This window comes from Cibotium barometz, chromosome 10 (genome assembly GCF_041138505.1).
Source record: "Cibotium barometz isolate CiBa-2024 chromosome 10, ASM4113850v1, whole genome shotgun sequence".
In the NCBI taxonomy this organism is placed as follows: Eukaryota; Viridiplantae; Streptophyta; class Polypodiopsida; order Cyatheales; family Cibotiaceae; genus Cibotium; species Cibotium barometz.
Window position 1 is genome coordinate 35,771,843 of NC_141055.1, and position 21,671 is coordinate 35,793,513.

Here is a 21,671-nt window from a genome sequence, read left to right on the forward strand (position 1 = left end):
ATGTAGAATACATGGGGTGAAGGTTATTGTCAAGTCCGAGTGTCGATAATAGCCGAGTGGTAACCATCCTTTTCCCAGAGAAGGGGGTTTGCTTGTGGACCACTCCTCCCCTTCACCATGGAGGGGGTGGAAGAAAAAAAGTGTGTCCTTGCAAAAGAAAAGAGAAAAGTCTAAGCGTGTTTGTCCACACTTCAAAATCCCATTAAAAAGAAGAGAAAAGAAACGGGGGCAACAACAAAAACGTTGTGTGAGCTCTGAGCACGTAATTTGAAGTGTTCCAACTACTTTTTCGGATGTCCCGATGCGCGGACATTCGGAGTGCTCTCTCTCATCAGCGTAGGTCAGCTGTTGCAAGTCTCTCCGAAGAAGCCCTAGCGCTGTTCTCTTACGAAGTTCCCTAGATCGGTTCTGTTGCAGAGAAGTTTGCAGGGCTCCACCTCTTCTCCAAAAGAAACCCTAGCCCGCACAAGAAATCCTAGCTCGCAGAAACTCTAGCTCCGTTCTGTTGCAGAGAAATTCGCAGGAAACACTGCTGCAAAAGAAACCCTGGGTCTGTTAAAGAGAAAACCCTAACCCTAGCGCGCTTCTGCTGCAGATAAATTCTCAAGAAACCCCAGTTTATTTCTTTGTGGAAAATGGCAACCCTAGCCTAATTTTTAGCAGAAACGCTAGCCCATGCGTATTGCAGCACAAGCTCTAGTCGGTCTCTACAGCAGCAGAAACCTTTGAGCTGCTGGCTGCAGCAGCAGGTTGATGGTCATGGCTGCACCGGCAAGTACAACCGAAGGAGCTTTCCATGGGGTTATGTCACGTTTCCGATTGCCCTCTTCTTTGGTGTGCTCTTCTCCCTTCCCGGTACCCTCTTCCCTCCTCCATCTGGACACAGAATTGCAGCAGGCTTGCCTTTGGGAAACCATGCATGGGCTTAGGCTCTTAATGAAGCTTTTAATTAAACGTTTAGTTGAGTTTATCTACAGCTAATCCAATGTCAAACTTTATTGCCTTTGACATTATGCTTGGAAAGTAATTAGGTAAAAGCGGGCATTAATTTTTTGAACTTATACAGATAAATATGTTACTAGAAAAGCAAGTAGCTCAAGGGTAATATGAATAAGCCTACACTTTTTTACTTTCATGAAATATGTATTTCAAAATTTTATGGAATTTTAACCTTAAAAATTGCATGTAATGCATGCACTTTTTTAATCAACTATTTAGCAATTACTGCTATTTTTACACTCATTATTGGACTTGGGAAGTGAAGGGTCTTTCTTACAAGAGAATGCTAATTCTTCATGGCTATATATTAATTATATACTAACCCGTACTCTTAATGTAAAAAATATACTAGGGAGTTTTTATACTTGTGTTGTAATGTAGTACATTTGGTGTACGTATGCATGTGTGCATATAGATGTATGTATGCATGTATGCATGCAAGATGCATATACTATATATGTGTATGTGCATAGTACATAGCATTCACATGCGCGCGCATGCACACAAACACATACACACACACTCTCTTTTTTTTTTCCAGAAAAGAGACTTCTATTAAGTATGAAAAATTTTACACAAGAAGCAAGATTTCAGACCAAGCAAGGCGGAAATCTCAACCAATTGAGTGCCTTGTGTTGTGAGACCCCATATGTGAGTGAAGAAAATGCCATGATCCCATTCTATCATGAATTGGCCATGTTTTCTTTATGTAGCTCTCGAAGATCCCTGAATCTTGGCCCAAGTGGCCATGAGCGTGTGGATAATATCACACCAGATCCTGCAAATGTACCGTGTATCATAAACCAAAGTGCCCTCCATGGCCGTAGTGCATCTAGCCTTCTAGATGTGCCAAGCTGTGATGCTAGCAATGATCTCCCATGCAGTGTCTAATCTCTGTGCTGGAGATATGTAGCTTGACTTGGGCATGTCCTGAAGATGACACCGTTGAATTCCCTAGGTAACTTGCATGATCATATCATTGTGGTTCCCTTCAAACCTGATTTGCAGGCCTGAATGTGTGAACCAAACAATAGCACCAAAACAAATAAAGGCATCCCTCCTCATCCTTCCAAAAAGGTGTGCTATTGCAGTCCAGCTCCTTTGTGCCTCCCTACACTCCCATAAGCAATGGTGAATTGTCTCTGAAGCTCCTGCACATTTCGTACAAGCTGGGCTAGCGCCAATCAAGGCTACCGTGTAAAGAAAAGCCAAATAAAAGGGGAAATCTTCGTTTCCCTGGAGTACGAGTGCCACAACCTCTGCCAAAAAGCTCCCTAAATGTCAAGGGTGATCCCATAAGCCTCCCAAATAAAAGGGGAAATCTTCGTTTCCCTGGAGTACGAGTGCCACAACCTCTGCCAAAAAGCTCCCTAAATGTCAAGGGCGATCTAAAAGCAGGGAACTCTTTGGATTTGTCCCAGAACAAGGTGTCTGGCGTTTCTCACAGTGTTACTGAAGAAGGGGATGCTTTTCATGGGGTTAAAAGCATCCTTCCACTTGCACTCACTGGGTCCGAGTGCAAGTATCTAATAGGACACCCATCATATAACGAGAAGCTCCAACAGTCCGTAATCTGTGTGAAAATACCTAAATATTATTTCCAGCCCAAAAAGGTTTTTTATTTAGCCATTTTTCAGGTCTTGCTGCTGGTGGCCGACTTCTTTCCCTGGCCGACCAGCAGCCCAAACCTCATATCAATAAGCGCATCATACATCTACAAAGCAACACAACACAAGATGACTTGTTGGCGCTCCATCTCATCACTTGGTACAAATTCACTCTTTAGCTCTGCTTATCATCCACAGACAGATGGACAAACGGAACGAGTTAATCAGATTCTTGAAGAAATGTTGCGTCATTATGTTCAGTCTCGATTAGCTTCATGGGAATAATATTTACCTTTGGTGGAATTTGCTTATAATAATTCTTATCATTCAACCATTGGAATGACACCTTTTCAAGCAACTTATGGCCATACTCCCCTTATTCCTGCCACCTTTGTTCTTCAACATAAAGTGGCTTTAGCAGACCATTTGATATTATTATATATTGCCCCTCATCGGTACAAGACAGTGAAATCAGTCTTCCCAAAGCTTTTCCCAAGATATTATGGACCCTTTCGTATTATTAAGAAGAAATCATCTCTCAGTTATAAGTTGGAGTTACCGCCTTCTTGGGGTAGAATTCATCCAACTTTCCATATTTCTTGGCTCAAGAAGTTTGTGGACGGTGATTTTCTAGTTTTAGATATTTTGGATTATGTTCCAGAAATCGAAGATGAACACATACTCTTAATTCTAGAGACAATTCTTGATGTCAGACAGAAGAAACACGACATAAGCTCACTACAGAATTTTTGGTTAAATGGAGAGATCTTGATGATTCCGACTCTACTTGGCAAAGTGATGAAGACTTACAGGAATATCTAGAACTTCTTCGGGAATTCTTTCAAAGACAACCATCTCTTCTTAGCCAGAGTCTTATTTTAAGTGCGAGGGAATGTCACGATTGTGACTAACTCTCTTAATCTCTCCTTAATTACTCCTTAATCTCTTATTAACTGAAAGGACACCTGTGAAGGGTCACACCCTTACACATGGGTCACTATCAAAGGACATGTCTATTCAACAAAAGACACACCCCTAAGTCCAAAGGACATAACCATTGATTCAAGAGCCACACCCCTTCCCAGGGATGTGTCTCTTCACTTGTATCCTTTCGGCCTCTATTTAAGAAAGGCCCCTGTCTCAATGCAAACAACTCTGTCTTTTCGCAGTATTTGTCTTATGTTCATTAATTAAGTCTTAATCATGTTAATAAAGCTATAAAAGCAGGACTTTCTTCTGCAGCAGATTACAAGGTGCATTTGGATTAGGGGAGGTGATTGGATTTACAGCCCACGTTTTATCTTCTCAGATGCAGAGCACTGACCACCTTCTTCGCTCTTGGTGAGATCTCTTCTGCGAGCCTCAAAGTGCATGAGGAGCTTCTTGGTTCATATTCCTCCACGACGAGTTGAGGAGGCTTACAGGCAGCCCATTGTGTGGAATGACTTGATCTTGGATGAATTTGGTAGACCTCTTGGAGCACCCACACATATCTAGTAGGTTGCCTAGGTGACTCTTCTCTCCTCAGTGTTGGATTGGAAGAGGCTCATGAGTCTCACAGAGGACGAGAGAATGCTTCGGACCCGACACTTAAGAGGCACTAGTCAGAGGATTATGCAGATGAATGCAGCCATACCTAACCATTGGATCACAAGGAACTTCGTGGAAGGGCCTCATCACTTATGGTTTAGGGTATTTTAAGGGATAGGGGTACCTATAAGTCATGTGCCTCCTCACTTTGGGTGAGGACGATGTACCGGTCTTTTACTCCATTCAAGATAGATGGCTCTTAGAGAGAAGTCTTGAGCAAGATATCATTGAGGGTCCGGCAGTCCGGCTCTGGTAAGAGTGGTGGGCAGGACAGGGAAGCACATCTATATTGATCCAACTTTTGGATGATTATGTGAGGGCAAAAGGATGAAAGGACCAAATGTACGAGAGATCAGAGAAAATCAACATAGCATGAAATGAGTGAGTGTATATATGATGAAATCCAGTACAAGAGCTCGATGTGAGACTCTGAAGGAGCAGAGAGGGCTGCTGTCCCGTGCTGATGATGAGGGCGGAGAAGGCCGCGATCCAAAGCAAATGGTACGCTGCTGTCCCGAAGTAATGAGTAGAGAGGGCTGCCGTCCCGATGTCAAGGTAAAGGAGCAGAGAGGGCTGCTGACCCGGTTATGATGGATGAGGGCGGAGAGGACCGCGATCCTGAGGTAGTAAACGTTGAAGTACTCTACTCTAGCAGATGATGAAGCTGATGTAGAAACACTGAAGTAGAGCAAATGCTGGCAGCAGCAGCAGGTCGTATAAGATGTGGTTGGTCTGGGCGTTGCCAACAGGACACTGTGCTGAAAGGTTTGATATGAACCAAGGACCGGCAATGAACAGTACTGCAATATCTGAAGCCTGGGCTGCTTTCTTGCATGAAATGAAATGTGCCATTTTAGAAAATCTGTCAACCACCACAAGAATCTGTGTATTGCCTTTTGAAGAACATGGCAATGAAGTGATAAAATCCAAACTAATACTTTCCCAGCGTTCATTGGGAAGTGGAAGTGGTTGCAGAAGACCAGCTGGAACTTGTCTGCTAGCTTTCATACGTTGGTACGAGAGACATGCTGTAACAAACTTAATGACATCTTGCTTCATTTGAGGCCAATAGTATGTAGCTGTCAAAAGACGATATGTCTTGTTGATGCCTGGGCGTGCAGCGTAAGTGACCTCGTGATGTTCTTTTACTAATACTCTTCGAACATGAGTATCATGAGGTACACAAATACGATCCTGATAATATAATAAACCATCCACTATTGTATATGCTCCATAAATCTTCAAGTCGGAAGGAGTTGCATTTGAGAATTGAGAATTCGAAATGCATTTCCAAAATCACGATCCTTTGAATAACGGTCCTTGAAACTTTGAGGTATATCCATTTCAACTGTAGAAATAGCCAAGACCGAAGCTGGCGGCATACGATTGAGGGCATCCACAACCACATTGGTAAGACCAGGAACATGCTCAATTGTCATATGAAAATTGGCTAAGAATTCGACCCAACGTGCTTGCCTAGCATTCATAACTGGCTGTGTGAAGATATATTTCAAAGAATGATGATCTGTTTTCACCACTGAATCCGCACCAAGGAGAGAATGTTTCGGCATGAACAATAGCCAAAAATTCCTTGTCATATACCGGGTATCTTACTTGAATTGCAGAGTACTTATGACTGTCAAACGCAATAGCACGTCCTTGTTGCATCAAGACGGCACCGGTGGCAATATCAGAAGCATCCGTGTAAACATCAAAGCAGAGTGTAGGGTCATGAATAGCCATGACAGGAGTTGTTGCCAAAGCTGTCTTTAAATTTTTAAAAGTTTGTGTTGTGGCTTCAGTCCACTTGAATGCAGGAGCGGAGCAGCTATTTTGGAAAATCGATGAACCTTTGTGTGATAGAAGTTGGTAAGTCCCAAGAAAGAACGAACATCATGGATGTTTGTGGGAGTTGGCCAATTGACAATAACCTGTATTTTCTTTGGATCCACGGAAATACCGTCTGCTAAAACAACATGACCAAGGTACTCGAAGGATGTATTGAAGAATTCACTTTTGCTTGGATTAATATAAAGAGCATTGTCACGAAGCACCTGGAAAACGATCTTAAGATGTGCCTTGTGTTCTTCCATATTACGCGACTGAACACTAGGATATTGTCAAGATAGATAATTACGAACTTGTCCAGAAAAGGACAAAAAGATCATTCATCAGACTCATAAATGTTGCAAGGGCATTGGTTAACTCGAATGGCATGACCAGGTACTCGTAATGACCATATTTTGTGCGAAAAGCTGTTTTATATTCATCACCTTTGCGAATGCGAATCTGATGATATCCAGACTTAAGATCAATTTCGGAGAAGACCTTTGCATGGAGCAATTGATCAAACAATTCATCAATGCGCGGAAGAGGATACTTATTCTTAATGGTCAACTTATTAAGGGCACGATAGTCGATGCAAAGGCGCATAGACTTATTCTTCTTTTTCACTAAAAGGATGTGGAACCATCGGCAAGCTCTACTTCATAAATAACAGCACTTTGAGAAGTCCGAATCTTCAATCTCTGAGTCAAGGTGGTTCCCACAAAGTTATGAGAACACCCACTATCAATGAGCACGTGAATAGGGTGACTGGAAATGGAACCTTGAAGAACCAAAACCTGAGTAGACCGCTGGGGCAACGGTGAAGAGGCAGTTTGTGTTGTGGCAGTAGCGGTAATCATTGAAGCAATAGCATGGTGATTAACTGCACGCTTTCCTTTGTCAGCAACTAGGGGTTTCTCCTCGGAAGTGGAGGGTTTAGCATTAGAATTTTGGTCTTTTGGGGCACTCAAACCAACGATGAGGTCCATTACAAATTGTGCGCAATCCTGTCTTTTGTTGATCCCGTCCAGAAGGAACAGTGGAAGGACGAGGATTGTGAGATTGGTCACGTCCTTGGGTCCACGATCCGAATTGCGTGGTTGAAAGGATTGAGAACATCGGGACCAAAAAGAGGACGATCTTTCTGATCGGCGAGGGCGTTGAGAATTATTCCCTTGGGGATTAGGCCGGGAGGTAGAAGTGCCAAAAAGATCTCAGCGACGACTATCTCGGTTCATACGAGATCCATTGGCTTTCTTAAAGGCATTAGCTCGACCGGAAGAGGCCGAATTTCGAGAATTAATGTTTGCAACGCGCTTGGCGTATCGTATGGCATCGGCAAGGTTGACAGGGTTATATTTCTGAACATCTGCACGCAGTGTGGGGTTAAGACCTTCAACGAAGGCATGAAGTTCATCCACTGGGGACAAAGAGTCAATCTCCAATATCAAGTTGGTGAACTGGGAGATATAAGAGGCTAAGGAACCAGTTTGGTCCAAATGGCGTAAGCGAGTACGGGCTTGAAATCCGCATTGGTGGCAGGTATGAACTGCTTACGGAGGACCCGCTCAATTTTTTCCCATGTTGTAACCGATTTTCCGGCATGCTGTCGTTGTTGCCACCACAATAAAGCAGTGTCTTTGAGGAGGGATACCACAAAAATCACCTTTTTGGAATCAAAAAAGGTCATGGTTTCGAAGTATAACCGCAGTTTGTAGAGCCATTGGTCTAAGATGCGCTTATTGCGCTGACCACCATAAGAGTCAGGGGGTTTAATTTCCAATTTCTTTGTTTTACTGGCTTGTAAAAGACGATAAAGAGTTTTAAGGTCGTTGCCTTCTACCTCGGAAGGAATGACGTCTGCGTCTGCTGGTACTGTTGCTCAAACATTTGCTACTGGTACAGAACTCGTGTAGGAGTGGTGATCTGTGTGGAGCTGTTGGATCTGCGAAGCCAAGGATGCCATAGACTCCTGGAGTTGCTGTTGGAACTGCTGCTGAAGTTGCTGCAAAGCCGGCTGCCATTCCGGAGGGGCTGGTATGTCTACAGGCTCTGCCATGAGAGAAGATGTTGATGTAGAGGCTTCAAGGTGACGAGGCTCTGGGGGTTTTTGCTATTGATGACGCCATTGGGCTCTAGTAAGAACCATCAGTTGGAGGGTGCGGCATCTGGAAATCTCGAGAGAAGAGGTTACGTACTGGTGAAGCGGCTATAGACCATCCAATATAGTAAGGGCGATCCTCTGGGACTGGGCTCGCACGAGAGTCTGCTATTGGAGAAGAAGGTACAGGGGTAGGGGCAGCTATTGGTGTCAAGGGTGTATATTCTGGTGTAGAGGGGCGCACTGTGAATGAAGATGGATAAACGTCCTCAGAATAGGTGCAATATTCGTGAAAAATGATGCTACACTTGGGGAGGATAGCGCCCAGATAAGGATGACGCCTGAGTATAAAACAGTAATGATCCAGATCCTGTGCAAAAGTACGAACACGGATCACCCACACGTGGAATTCTCGAAGGTGAGAAGTCGTTGTGGCTATCTGAATACGGTAATGAGTGGGCTGGAAAAAGGGGGGCACACTCACTGGAATATCCTGTAAATAACTGAAATCATAGGTTTCCTCTGCCATAAGCCGTCAGAGAAGAGGGTAATGTGTGTCCACGTGATCTGAGAGGTGCTCTTAAACCCGTAAAAAGTGATATTAGCCCCGGATGAGTGGAGAGCCCGCAAAAGAATGAAGTGGCGGGTTTTTGATATTCTAATACTCCACATTATGTGAGATTTTTATGCTCAAGAAAATGGAAAAATCACACCTGAAGGAGGTTGCCATAATAAATATTGTTGCTGTAGAAGAAGCACCAAGGAGATGGTGGCCGGCAATTCAACAGAAATCTACAACTGCAAGTGGCTGGTCCAAGCACGAGAGGAGTCAGCATACCGCAAGCGATGAAGAGGGTTGAATTCGATGAAGAGACGCGGGAGCAGGCCGGCACACATTGAACCAACTGTGGACAAGGTGGCTGAAAATTGCAAGAAAACGGCCATTGGTGCCTATCTCGTGAGGAGACTGGTTCGGGAGGCAGTTGGCGCCGTTTCGAAAGAGCTCGTAAAGGGGTTTGTGTTTATGTTTTTTTTTTTTTTTTTTTTTTTTTTGGCTTGGCTGTATACGTGGCAATTAAAGCCTAAGGGTTATAACCTTTGGGTGGGGTTATTAGGTGTGTTGGGTATTAAAAAAAATAAAATTAGCAAGTCGACGTGCGTTGATCAACGGGCAGCCGACCTGGAGGAAAAGCCACGAAGAAGGGATGCGCCAATTCAAAGGAGGGTTGCCTGTCCATGAAAGGGTGCCGGCTGAAAGGTAACCCTCCTGATTGAAGGCTTTTTTTGTTTTGTCTTGCCTCTATTCAAGAGTGTCCTGCATATGGCTGGCCCAAACTTAATCAGCAAAAATTGAGAGTTGGGGGCTGAAGTTGATGGGACATTCTCTCCTGCTCTTCCATTCAACACTGGCTACACCCAATTTTAGGGTTTGGGCGGACTGATTTTAGAGTTAGGGTTAGGACTAATTTTAGGGTTAGGGTTAGGGTTTGGGCATGTCACACAGGATGGAAAAAGTTTGCTCTGATACCACTGTAAAGCTTTTATAGCTTTATTAACATGATTAAGACTTAATTAATGAACATAAGACAAATACTGCAGGAAAAGACTGAGTTGTTTGCATTGAGACAGGGGACCTTCTTAAATAGAGGCCGAAAGGGTACAAGTGAAGAGACACATCCCTAGGAAGGGGTGTGGCTCTTGAATCAATGGTTATGTCCTTTGGACTTAGGGGTGTGTCTTTTAATGAATAGACATGTCCTTTGATAGTGACCCATGTGTAAGGGTGTGACCCTTCACAGGTGTCCTTTCCCTTAATAAGGAATTAAGGAGTAATTAAGGAGAGATTAAGAGAGTTAGTCACAATCGTGACATTCCAAGGCTCAGTGCTAGGAAGAAATCGTCTGACTGCTAGCTTACAAAGTAAAGCCTTACATTGCACCTCCGGGTCGATGATGTTCAATCCTCCCTCTTGCTTAGGCATAATAATGGTATCCCAAGCCACTCTTGCCTTGGTGTGTATAGTGCCATCTAATCTTGACCAAAAGAAGTTTCGAGTGAGCTGACGAAGCTGACCAATGTGTCCTTTATGAAAAACCCAGCATGACATGACAAACCAAGCAGTTGCCGGCAGCACTTGGTTCTAGAGGCCAAATCAAGGTTCCTGTTACTCCAATGCTGAAGTTTGCTTTTAATGCTCATGAGCACAAGAGTGTGTAGGTGAGATGTCAATGCCAAGGTATCTAGTATTGCATCCTCTCTCAATCGAAGTAAACCGCACATCCAAACCCCAATCTGCCTGCGGAGAGTCACTAATCTAGAATCCTATTGATTTGTGGCAATTAATGGAGGTGCCTGTTGTGCTGCTAACCTAACACAAAGAAAGATGCAATGAAGATTGAGCTTTGAGATTTTGACTTGCATAAAACTTAAGCTATGGGTTTTTACACTTGTCCACCACCCATAACTCACTTGTTTCATAGTCTAGTATTTAGATCCTTATTCTAATAGCTTCTACTTTGGTAGACATGGCCTAGGCACATCATTGGGCATATCCTAGTTACCTTATAAATTCTTTTACAATCCTCCATTTCCTTGAAGCTCCATGCTAAAAATGTCTTCTTATCAACTGGTCTTTGAGCATTGGGAACCCATCTTTGGTCAACGTACAATCCATCTTGAATCACCATCTTTAACCATGTTGTTGGCATTTTACCATATCGACATGTCTTGGACAATTGTCCATGAACTAGACACGGCTCTTGTGCTCAATCATTTTGGAAATACATTGTAATTGAATCACTCCAAAGCATTACGGAAAGCCTAGAGGCATGCCAATTAATGGAGGCGGCTGCCAACAATTAATGGAGGCGGCTGCTGCCAACAAACAAAACATCTCGAAAGCAGTGCGAAAAGCACAGAGGCATGCTTGTGAAGCCTCCAAAAACATAGCAGTATCATCTGCGAACTCTGAGTCCAGTAACTCCTAAGTGCGAGGAGGCACCTGAGGCCCAAGACTTCTAGGGTAACTTTGAGAAACCTGATCATAGCCTCTGCTACTATAAGGCAAAGTAGTGGATCTAAGGGGCATCCCTGCCTCATGGAACTGGACATTTGAAAAAGCGCACCACGCTCCCCCTAGGCTAAAACTGTGCTATGGGTCTCCTTATACATGCAAGAGATCCCTCTGATCTACTCTTGGGAGAAACTCACCTGTGCCATTGTGCCTCCCAAGAAAATATTAAAATCTCCTCCCACTATCCAATGATCAACTTCGGGAATGACATTTGTAATGGTGTCCCAAAAGGCCACCCTTTCACCTCTCACGTTAGGTGCATAGATATTCAAGATTCCCAATTTCTGACCCTCATGCATGATCAAGATCCACTGCGCTCTAGCAGGGATGATAACACCGTGCCCAATAACATGAGGTATAATAGATGCTGCCACTGAAATACAAACACCCCCTCTAGTCCCAACTGCCGAGGGTGTGGCCAGAAAGCATCTTACCAGTTTTGCCACACTGAGATCTATCCAATTTGTGTTCCTGCAACAAAAGCACATCCATAGACCCTCCTGTAATAGCAGGTTGAAGCTGGTCCTTCAGAGGGGCTTCCTACCACGGGTGGGAAGCCCTCCAAGGCCCTGAACATTCCATGAGACCATTCTCATGGAAGAGAGGAGGGTTTGACCCCACCCCCGATCTAAGAAGACGATGGGCAGCCTGAGGACGCCTGTCATAATGCTGGAGGACGGGAAAATCCATGGGGCAAAGTCCACTGACATGCCCTTGTCCGAGGCCCTTTACAGTACCTGCATATGTATGAGAAACCTGTTCGCCCTGCAGGGCATCAAGGGCAAAGGCTTCATGCTGAAAATCCTGCTATACATGATCCCCACTGTGTTGAACATCCTGCATATCGCCCCCCCCCAAGTAGAGAGGACTCAACAAAATTGTCCTGATTTGAGATATCATCTCTCTGCAAAGATGCATCAGTTGACACATCCCTCTGACCAGAAACATCATCTATCTGTACATGATCCGAGGAGGCCTTCCCATCAATCGCGCCAGGGGGGCGGGCGTGAGAGACAGCTCGCCACACCTGGCGGACTGAAGGACGGGAAGGAACCAAGGGAGGTGGTGCCTGAGAAGCCCTTACGAGGCCTCCTGCGACCTCGTGCCCGAGGACAATCTCGAGCAAAGTGACCTTGTTGGTGACAAACCCGGCACTGATCGGGTTTACCTGCAATCTCCATACGTTGCTTCAAAGGGGCAGAAGGGCCTGGAAGCAAAACATAGTCCTCAAAGAGCTCAATGTCACGGGCAAGAACCATGACCCTGGGGACAGCATCCGCCGAGGCAGTGACCACTTGGGCAGAAGATGTCGGCAAGGCGTGAAGTGGGGGCACTTGAAGAACCAGCCCAAAGGCAGACCCGATGGCCTCTAACATAGGCCAATATGCGCGAGGAAGACCTGGGAATATGAGAGTAATCGGGAAACGGTTCCGGTCTTCCTCAACAGGGTCAAAATAGCTGGAGTAGGGAAGAAAGAATATCTTCCTCGGGCCCAATGGCAAAGGGCTGCCGGTCAAAACCTTTGAGGCTGCGTCCTCAGAATCAAAATCCTATTGGAAGAAACATCTTCCAAGCAACTTGACATCTCGAAAGTGTAAAGCGAGGTCGGAGGGCAGAGCCGCCAGGACCCAATCTCGAGCCGACGGGACGGGTGAGATCCAATGATTCTGGCAATGAGGGTCGTTTTGGAGTCTTTCTCTATTTCGGCGTAGAGGACCCCAAGCTTCGGCTTCGGATAAAAACAATGGTTCGCCTGGCCGAGGGAGAATGATTAGCCATGATGCTAATTGAAGAAAAAGGCCGACTTGAACCCGGATGAGGAGCAATCCAAACCAAGGGGAAGAGGTAGGCAAGGAGGCGGAGGAAAGGAAGGGAGGGTGGAAAAGGGAAAAGCAAAAAGGAAAGGGAAGCAAGGGGGAGATGGCTGGACGCAAAGGCGAAGAAGGGCGGGGGAAGGGCAGCACAACAGGGCTGCGCAGAGGGAAGAGGCGGAGGAAGGAGGGGAGGCGGGGAGAGGAGGGGAGGCGAAACAGCGCAAACTGGAGGGTGAAGAATGGCGGGCAGAGGCAGGGGCGAATGCCGATGGAGGAAGGATGGGAGGCGGATTGTGGGTGGGGGCGAAGCAGGCACAGAGGCGGAGGGGTGCAGCGATGGAGGAAGGGAGGCGGAGGAAGGAGGGGAAAAAGGCAGCCACAGAGGCGGAGGGGCACAGGTCAGGGTTCGGGGAGCTAGGTGGCCCTCACCGTACTCCTGTATTCGACTCTCTCACCTTTCATCTCTTTGTGCAATTTCAATTCTAGCTTCTGTCTTTCTCAATTTTGGGGAAGAGGGGCTCAAGCTCGTCTTGTGAAAACTGGATGGGTCGCCCAGCCAGAGGGGGTTGATTAGGCATGCTGCAAATTGGAGAGAGGCCGGGTTGAAACCTGTTAAAGAATAATCTGTTCTTGAGCAAGGCAGAGGAAGGGCAGCGAAGAGAAGGGAGGCGGAGGGGAGAAAGAAGGGAAGGAAATGGCAGTGAAGAGGGTGGGGGCAGAAGAAAAACGGGCAACAGAAGAAAGGGAGGGCAGCAAGAAAACGGGGGCAGCAGAGGCAGGGAGAAGGCGGGGGCGGGGGCGGGGGGGGGGGGTGGCGGGGGGCAGAGGCGGGGAAGAAATGGCGGCAGCTAAATGGCAGGGAGGGCAGAGGGAGAGGAGAGGGGCAGGCAGTGAAGGCGGTGCGCAGCGCTCAGGTATGGGGAGCTGATGGAGACCAGTACCCTCCGATACTGCCCATTTGGCATGTATTCACCTCCTCAATCTGTGCCTACACACACACACACACACACTTTTTTTTTGTAAAGCTTCATGTCATTAATTGCAGGTGGGAAACCTCAAAACGAGGAAAACCCACCAAAAAGACCATATACAAGGGAGACTACTAGAGTGTTCACTATGTTCAGTGTGAACATAGTTAAACATCTAAAAACAATCTGTAAAAAGAGCATACAGAGATGAGTCAATCTCATGAAGAGAGAGACAGTCATATAAAGATTGCTGAAGAGAGGAACGGAAGAATGAGTAAGCATCCAAATGAGGCCCAGCAAAAACTATCCTGTTGCGAGACTAGGTAGTCCATAAAGCCCAGTAGCGAACCCAATCAAAGTAGACTTTATAGGATCTAAGGGGTGAAGGGAGAAGACCGAAGATCCAAAAGTATTTCCCAAAGGGTGCCTGTTGGAAGCGGGCTCTCAAACGTGCAGCAATCCGATCCAATAAAGTCCTGGTCAAAAGATGAAAGACTGTCTCTTGAGAAGTACCACAACTATGACAAGTTGAAGGTGCCAAAAGTCGCCTAGCCAAGAAAAGGCCAACTGGCAAGACTCCAATCAAGCATCTCCATAAAAAAAGTCTACTTTTCAAAGGAAGACTGCATTTCCAAAGAGAATGAAGCCGCTGTTTCCACCAAGCCTGACTTTTATGAAGATGCCAAATCTGATTGGCATGTTCTTGAACCCAAGAGGCAGGCAACAAGAGATGATATATCGAATGAACCAAAAGTTTAGCCATTGATAAAGGGCCTCATGCAGGTTGTTCTCTTCTAAGGCTCCAGTCAACCAAACGATCAGAACGATCCAAATCTGCAATTGGTTCAAAAGGAGCAAGAAGCTCTCGAATAAGCTGCCAAATTGATCTATAATGCATCCCCAGACCAAATTTTCTGGCGGCAACCACAAAAGAAAGCACATGGCCACCAGCATCCAAAACATCATCAATAAGATAAACTCCTTTCTTTGAAAGGAAATATGCCTTCCTAGGCTCACGTAGAGCCAAGGGTACATCAAAAACCTTTGACCAATGAATACTCTCAAGGCGAAGCGAAGAAGATTGCGCATTAAGCCTGGGATTTCAAAAAAGATATTGCGTAACCTGTTCTAGGCAAAAATTAACTTAGATGAAAGAGGGCAGCCGACAATTTTTCCATCGAAATGGCTGAAAATTGCATCCCAATACGTAACAGTCCACTTTCCAAAAGCAGGTGAAGACATAGACATACATATATGACCCAACATAATAGCCCATGGCTGGCGCTGTTGTACAAATTCCAACAGCAAAGTGGATTTACGAGCAAGCACATGAAAATGAATATTCAATATGTTCAAGCCACCATGTATCTTTGGAGAACACATCTTTGGCATTGACAAAAGACGAAGACCCTTTTTACGATGTTGAGTTTTCCACACAATTGCCATTGCCAGAGACATAAACCGATCTATATCAGCTTTCCTCCACATAATCAATGGAAGAAAGAACTGTATGTAAGCCATTACAATAGCCTGCACTATCCTGAGACGTACATGAAGGAGGCCAAGTGGAAAGCTGCCAATAATCAATTTTGCATAACCCATTGAATCATTTGTGAAGATGACAGCTGCCAACCCAAAGGGTAACCCAAATGACGAACGATATGTCCACCAGGAGGTATTCCACCGGGCCACAGTACATGATGCCATTGCTGTACGTTAAGCGCAAGCAAGGTAGACTTACGGAAATTCACTTTCAAACCAGCAGCCAGACCAAAAAGTTCCAAAGCCTCCATTAATCTCTGAAGATCTTGTTGCGTATTCTTGGGCATAAAAAAAGAATCATCAGCATAAGCCTGAGCCAGGAAAGTATGCCCAGCAGGAAGCTGTAAGCCATGCAATTCATCAGTAGCTTGCAAAAAATCCAAGTAGCAAAGAAAAGGATGTGTGGCAATAGCAAACAACAAGGAACTAAGCGGACAACCCTGGCGAACTGAACGTCCCAATTTCCAAGAATCCGATAGAGAAGAGCTCAAAATCAAAGAAGCATCACTGTCATTATAGAGCCAATACACAATATTTTGCCACTTCGCACCGAAACCAAGATAACTCATAGTCATAGCTATTTAGTCCCAATGCACATAATCAAAAGCTTTCTCGATATCAACCTGCAAAATGAGTACATCCTGCTTAGTGTATTTGGCATATTCAATGGCAATATAAGCATTAGCCAAATTATCATTGATTTGCCTCCGAGGCACAAAACCATATTGCGCAGGATGCAAACCATCATGTAAAAATCCTTTAATACGATTTGCCAACATCTTAGTCAGAAGCTTATAGATGACAGGCATAAGAGTAATGGGCCTCCAATCAGAAAAAGCTTCCCAAAGATCCCGTTTAGGGAAAAGCTTAACCAATCCTTCTTTCCAAGAAGATGGTAGTACATCATTTGCCCAAGCTTCATTGATCATATACAGCAATGATTGTTCCAACTGAGGCCAAAAAGCATGGAAAAATTCCACTGTCAATCCATCCCATCCGGGAGATTTCCATCGACCCATTGAACGTAAAGCATCTTTAAGTTCAATATCAGTGAACGGAGATTCTAATTCCAAAGCATCCTATGGAGAAATAATGGGCCGAACATGATGTAATAACCTTGAAATCAGCATGCACAAGATAACTGTTGTTTAAAAGCAACAGCCTATGTTTCTGAAGAATAGAAACATCTTGTGGCATATCAAAATAAAGGCCTAACCATAAAGGAGAATGATCAGAGAGTAACATGGAACGATCAATCCATAGCTTGCAAACAAAATCATCGTATTGATCAGCATGTAACAAGTACCAGCGATCCAGACGTGTCTAGATATGTGGAAAAGCATTGTGATTAAAAGTAAACCCTTGCAGACGAGGGAATACATGCTGCCATAGGTCCAAAATATTGCAGGAAGAGAGCAAATCATTCCATGTTCTGCGTTCAGCTCCAAGCATATGAGTTCTTCCGGTGGAATTAAATTCAGGAGATGGAGCATTATTAAAATCTCCACAAAGGAATGCATTATGGAGCCAGGGATAAGCCAACATTTGTGACCATATATTTGCCCAGTCAGCTGAGCTTTGTGGTGCATAAACTGCTGCAAATTCATAAATTTGTCCATACAATAAACATTGAATGACCATCCATCTGCCAGCAGAATCATTGTAGGCCAACATTGGTTGCAGATCATGCTTAACAAGCATAAAAACTCCCGAGTAATGCTGAGTGCCCGCATAGAATATATCATAACCAGCAAAGTGACCTGATTGACCCACTAAGGTATGCTGATTGTGTTCTTGCACACACACCAAATGAGGTTGCATTTTATGTACATAGTGCCAAAACAACCTAAATTTAGCAGGATCACAAAGTCCTCTAATATTGTACGAAAGACATTTTATTGGAGCATCAAACATCAAATCTGTACAAAGGTATATACAGTGAATAGCCAGCAAGAACAATGCTGCATAACAACAACTGAATCAGGGAGAGAGCCCTCGCCCTGAATCAAGAGAGACTCATGCATATTCATATCAACACACATATCCAAAGCATTTACATCGGCATCCATACTCGAGGAAGCACCTCGAACTACATCCGACCATATTCTAGAAAGCATAGTCGATGAAGTGGAAGACTGTGCAATAGTGGCAGATGCAGTCCAATTACGTGAAGGAACGGGAGCACGACGAACCATAGTAGCTTTTTTCGGAGTTTTCCATTCAGCCGAAGATATTTTATCTTTTCCTTTATCCTTAGGTTGATTAGGCACGGCCAAAGAAGAAACAACTTGTGGAATAACTTTAGCTTTTCCTTTCTCTTTCTCCTTTTGAGTATTTCGAGTGGCTTGATTTGTTGGTATCTCCTTAACTGGAGTTGGCTGCACATTCGCTGAAATGGGAGGTACAGCAGATAACGGCGGAGGATGCAGCAGAGAAGGACATTCAGAAGCCATATGCCCAAACTTATGACAAGTGAAACAAGCACCTGCAAAGACTCCCCAATTTAATTTGAAGTAACGTGCACCCATGCCACGCACATTTTCTACTTCAACAGCAATTGCAGGTGGTTGCTCATGGTCTGTATCCCACAAGATGCAAAATCTGTTTTTGTTTCCTGTAGGACGAGGTGCACAAACCACTTTGCCCAGAGTGGCTGCTATACCTGGCAAATGTTCCCTCAAATATTCCGGAAAATGAACGACCTCGACCCAAACAGGACAACGATGCCTAATCAAGGACTGATAGTCCTTGGTCGGGGACCAAGGTAACACATGTACCAACTGTACACCAAACATAAGGGGAGAAGTTTCAAGCATCTGCTGCTTATCAGACAGTAATACATCATAAAAACCCCTTGCTGCAAAGTGAACTCCATCTACAAAGGGTCCACCTAGAATGGACTGAATCCATTGAGCTACTTCTTGCGCAGAAGGCATTTTACCCGAAAAGAAGAGAATAATCCCTTTCTCTGAGTATCTACATAGAGGAGACACAATCGTCGGCAATTTAATCTTGTAACTGAAAGAAGGAGGCGGGTCCTTGCATTTGACACGACTGTCTACAAAGTCCTCACATAAAGCCTCATATACAAACTGTGCATCCGACGAATCTTGCTTAATCATGGTGACAGATTCAATTGCAGCATGCTGCCTCTTGTTACTGTCTGCAGCATTATCCCGGCGAGCATAGGTCACAACAGTCTCAGACATAATTGCAAGAGTAAAGTCTGTACAACACTGCTAAACAACTTTTTTTTTTTTAATGAAAGCTGTATGCTGTATACAGGAGCCTTTAAAATTTTTGCTGATGCGAATCAAAAAGAAGCTCTATTTACTGGAATACTGAAACTGACTTCTGCTGATGCGAATCAAAAAAAGCTTTATACACTGGAATTCTGAAACTGACTTCGAACTCTAGAAAATCTGCAGATGCGAACTGAACCTGAAAAGGAAGGCGAAACTGCACGGGGAGAGAGGATGGCGTGCGAAGATCTCGGCGACACACACACACACACACACACACACACATACACACAGAGTAGGAGGAGGGAGAGACGAGATTGCAGGCTCACAGACAGTTGTGTCACAGGCGAGCAGAATCGAAAAGAGACGCAGGCGAGGACAGTCGCAGGAATCGCAGGCGAACAGAGTCGCAGGCTCACAGGCGAGTAGAGTCGCAGCTTCGAAGGCAAAGGGAGTCGCAGGCGAACAGGCGAACAAGGTCGCAGGCGAGTAGGCGAACAGGGTCACAGGCGAGCAGTCGAGCCACACACTTTTGGTTCAATATTCACACACACACACACACACACACACTTTTTTTTTTTTTGTAATGATTATTTTGATTACTAGTGGGAAACCTCAGAATGAGGAAAACCCACAAAAAGCATCATATACAAGAAATGCCAGAGTTCATAGTGAACAGGGGCATGATCAAAATATATCCGTGAAAAGGCTATACAATGATGGGTCAATCTCATGTAGAGAGAGACAATCATAAAGGGATTGATGTAAAGATTCTTTGAAATAGTGAAAGGCTTGAATGGGCGGCTCACCAAAAACAGCCCGATTCCTGGAGTACCAAATCGTCCACATGGCCCAGTAACGAAGCCAATCAAAAAAGGCCCTATACTGTCTGAGAGCAGGAGAAAAAATACCAAACAACCAAAAATGTTTCCCAAAAGAAGCAGAAGGGAAACGAGCTCGAAGAAGAGCCGTTATATGATCCAGCAAAAGTTTAGTTGCATTACAATTCCACATCAGATGGAGAATTGTTTCATCATGCGCTCCACAAACACAACAATCTGAAGATGTCACATGGTGCCTTGCCAGGAAAGAGCCAACTGGCAGAACAGCCAATAGACATCGCCATAGAAAAAGCCGACATTTTAACGGCATCTTACTGCTCCATATCATCCTGAGCCTTTTCTTCCACCAAGCCAAAGGCTTATGCATTCTCCAAGCATCATTTGCATAATCATGAACCCAAATTTCAGGAAGGAGAAAGCCATAGACTGTATGCACCGAGAGCTGTAGCAGAGACAAAGGACCACGAGTAAGTATGGGCCTATGCAAGCTCCAATCGTGCAACCTATCCGACTCTTCAAGAGCGGGAAGAGGCTCAAAAGGGGCCAACAAACTCTCAATCTTTTCCCATAGGGGACGGTAATGATGACTTAGGCCAAATTTAGGACAAGCATCTATAAAAGACAGAACATGGCCACTATCATCTAGCACATCTGCAATGAAATAGACACCTTTTTTGGCAAGGAAATAAGCTTTTCTAGGCTCTTGCACAGCCAAAGGTCGCTCAAAAACTCTACTCCAATGAATGCTTTCCAAACGCAGTGAATTACAGTTAGTATTCACTCGAGGAGTCCAGCTGAGAAACTGTGTAAGCTTTTTCCATGCCAAAATTAACTTTGTGGAGAAAGGACAACCAGCAATCTTGCCTTCAAAATGGCCAAACACAGCATTCCAATGCGTGATGGTCCAGTTGCCAAACGATTTAGTGGACATCTCAACACACATATCTGCCAACATAATCGCCCAAGGCTGCCTCTGAGATACAAATTCCAACAGCAAGGTGGACTTTCGTGCCAATGCATGAAAGTGTATATTAAGAATATTCAAGCCTCCATGCTGTTTGGGACTACATAGCTTCTTGAGCGAGAGAAGGTTAAGGCCCCTCTTAGCATGTTTGGTTTTCCAAAAAATGCTCATGGCTGAAGACATAAAACGATCAATGTCCACTTTTCTCCACATTATTAGTGGCAAAAAGAATTGAATATATGCCATGACAATAGCCTGTACAATCCTTAAACGAACATGCAATGGCCATGTAGAAAGCTTCCAGTAATTAAGTTTCTGATTCAACCGTTGCATCACCCATTGAGTCATTTGCTGATTAGAAATATGCCATCCCAATGGGTAGCCCAAGTGTCTGACTACATGCATTTGTGAAGGAATTTCACCTGGCCAAATTAAACTATGCCAAGACCGAGCATCAAGAGCCAAAAGTTTAGATTTCTGAAAGTTAACATAAAGGCCAGCAGCTTGCCCAAACAGCTCTAGTGCCTCCATTAATCTTTGCACATCCGATTGCGTATTGCGGGGCATACAAAAAGAATCATCAGCATACGCCTGTGCTAAAAATTGTTTGCCATTGGGCAATTGCAATCCATGAAGCACATTGGAAGCTGTCAAATGATCTAGATATGTAAGCAAAGGATGAGTAGCCACAGCATATAGCAACGCACTCAGAGGGCAACCCTGTCTTACAGATCTTTCTAATTTCCAAGGGTCGGTAATCCGAGAGCCAAGTATCAAAGAAGCATCACTATCACTGTAGAGGAAGTACACAACACGTTGCAACTTTAAACCAAAGCCCAACTGGGCCATAGTCATGGCAACAAAGTCCCAGGAAACTGTATCAAAGGCTTTTTCAATATCAATCTGAAGCACAAGTACATCCTGTTTAGTATACTTGGCATATTCCATACCAATATATGCATTAGCCAGATTGTCATTAATCTGCCTACGAGGAATGAAACCATATTGAGCAGGATGTAATCCATCATGCAGAAAACCTTTAATTCTGTTCGCCAGCATTTTAGTAACCAATTTATAAATAACTGGCATAAGAGTGATAGGA

General features: G+C 44.5%; 1 protein-coding gene across 1 annotated transcript in view; it reads left to right on the forward strand.

The window, feature by feature from the left end:
- The first annotated feature begins 233 nt into the window (after positions 1–233).
- The window catches only part of LOC147634844 (ABC transporter C family member 13-like), a 243,400-nt gene continuing 221,962 nt past the window's right edge, over positions 234–21,671 (forward strand). The window contains 1 exon segment of the mRNA XM_086804031.1: positions 234–834. Coding sequence (XP_086660157.1) covers positions 754–834 — 81 coding nt within the window. The 5' untranslated portion in view covers positions 234–753.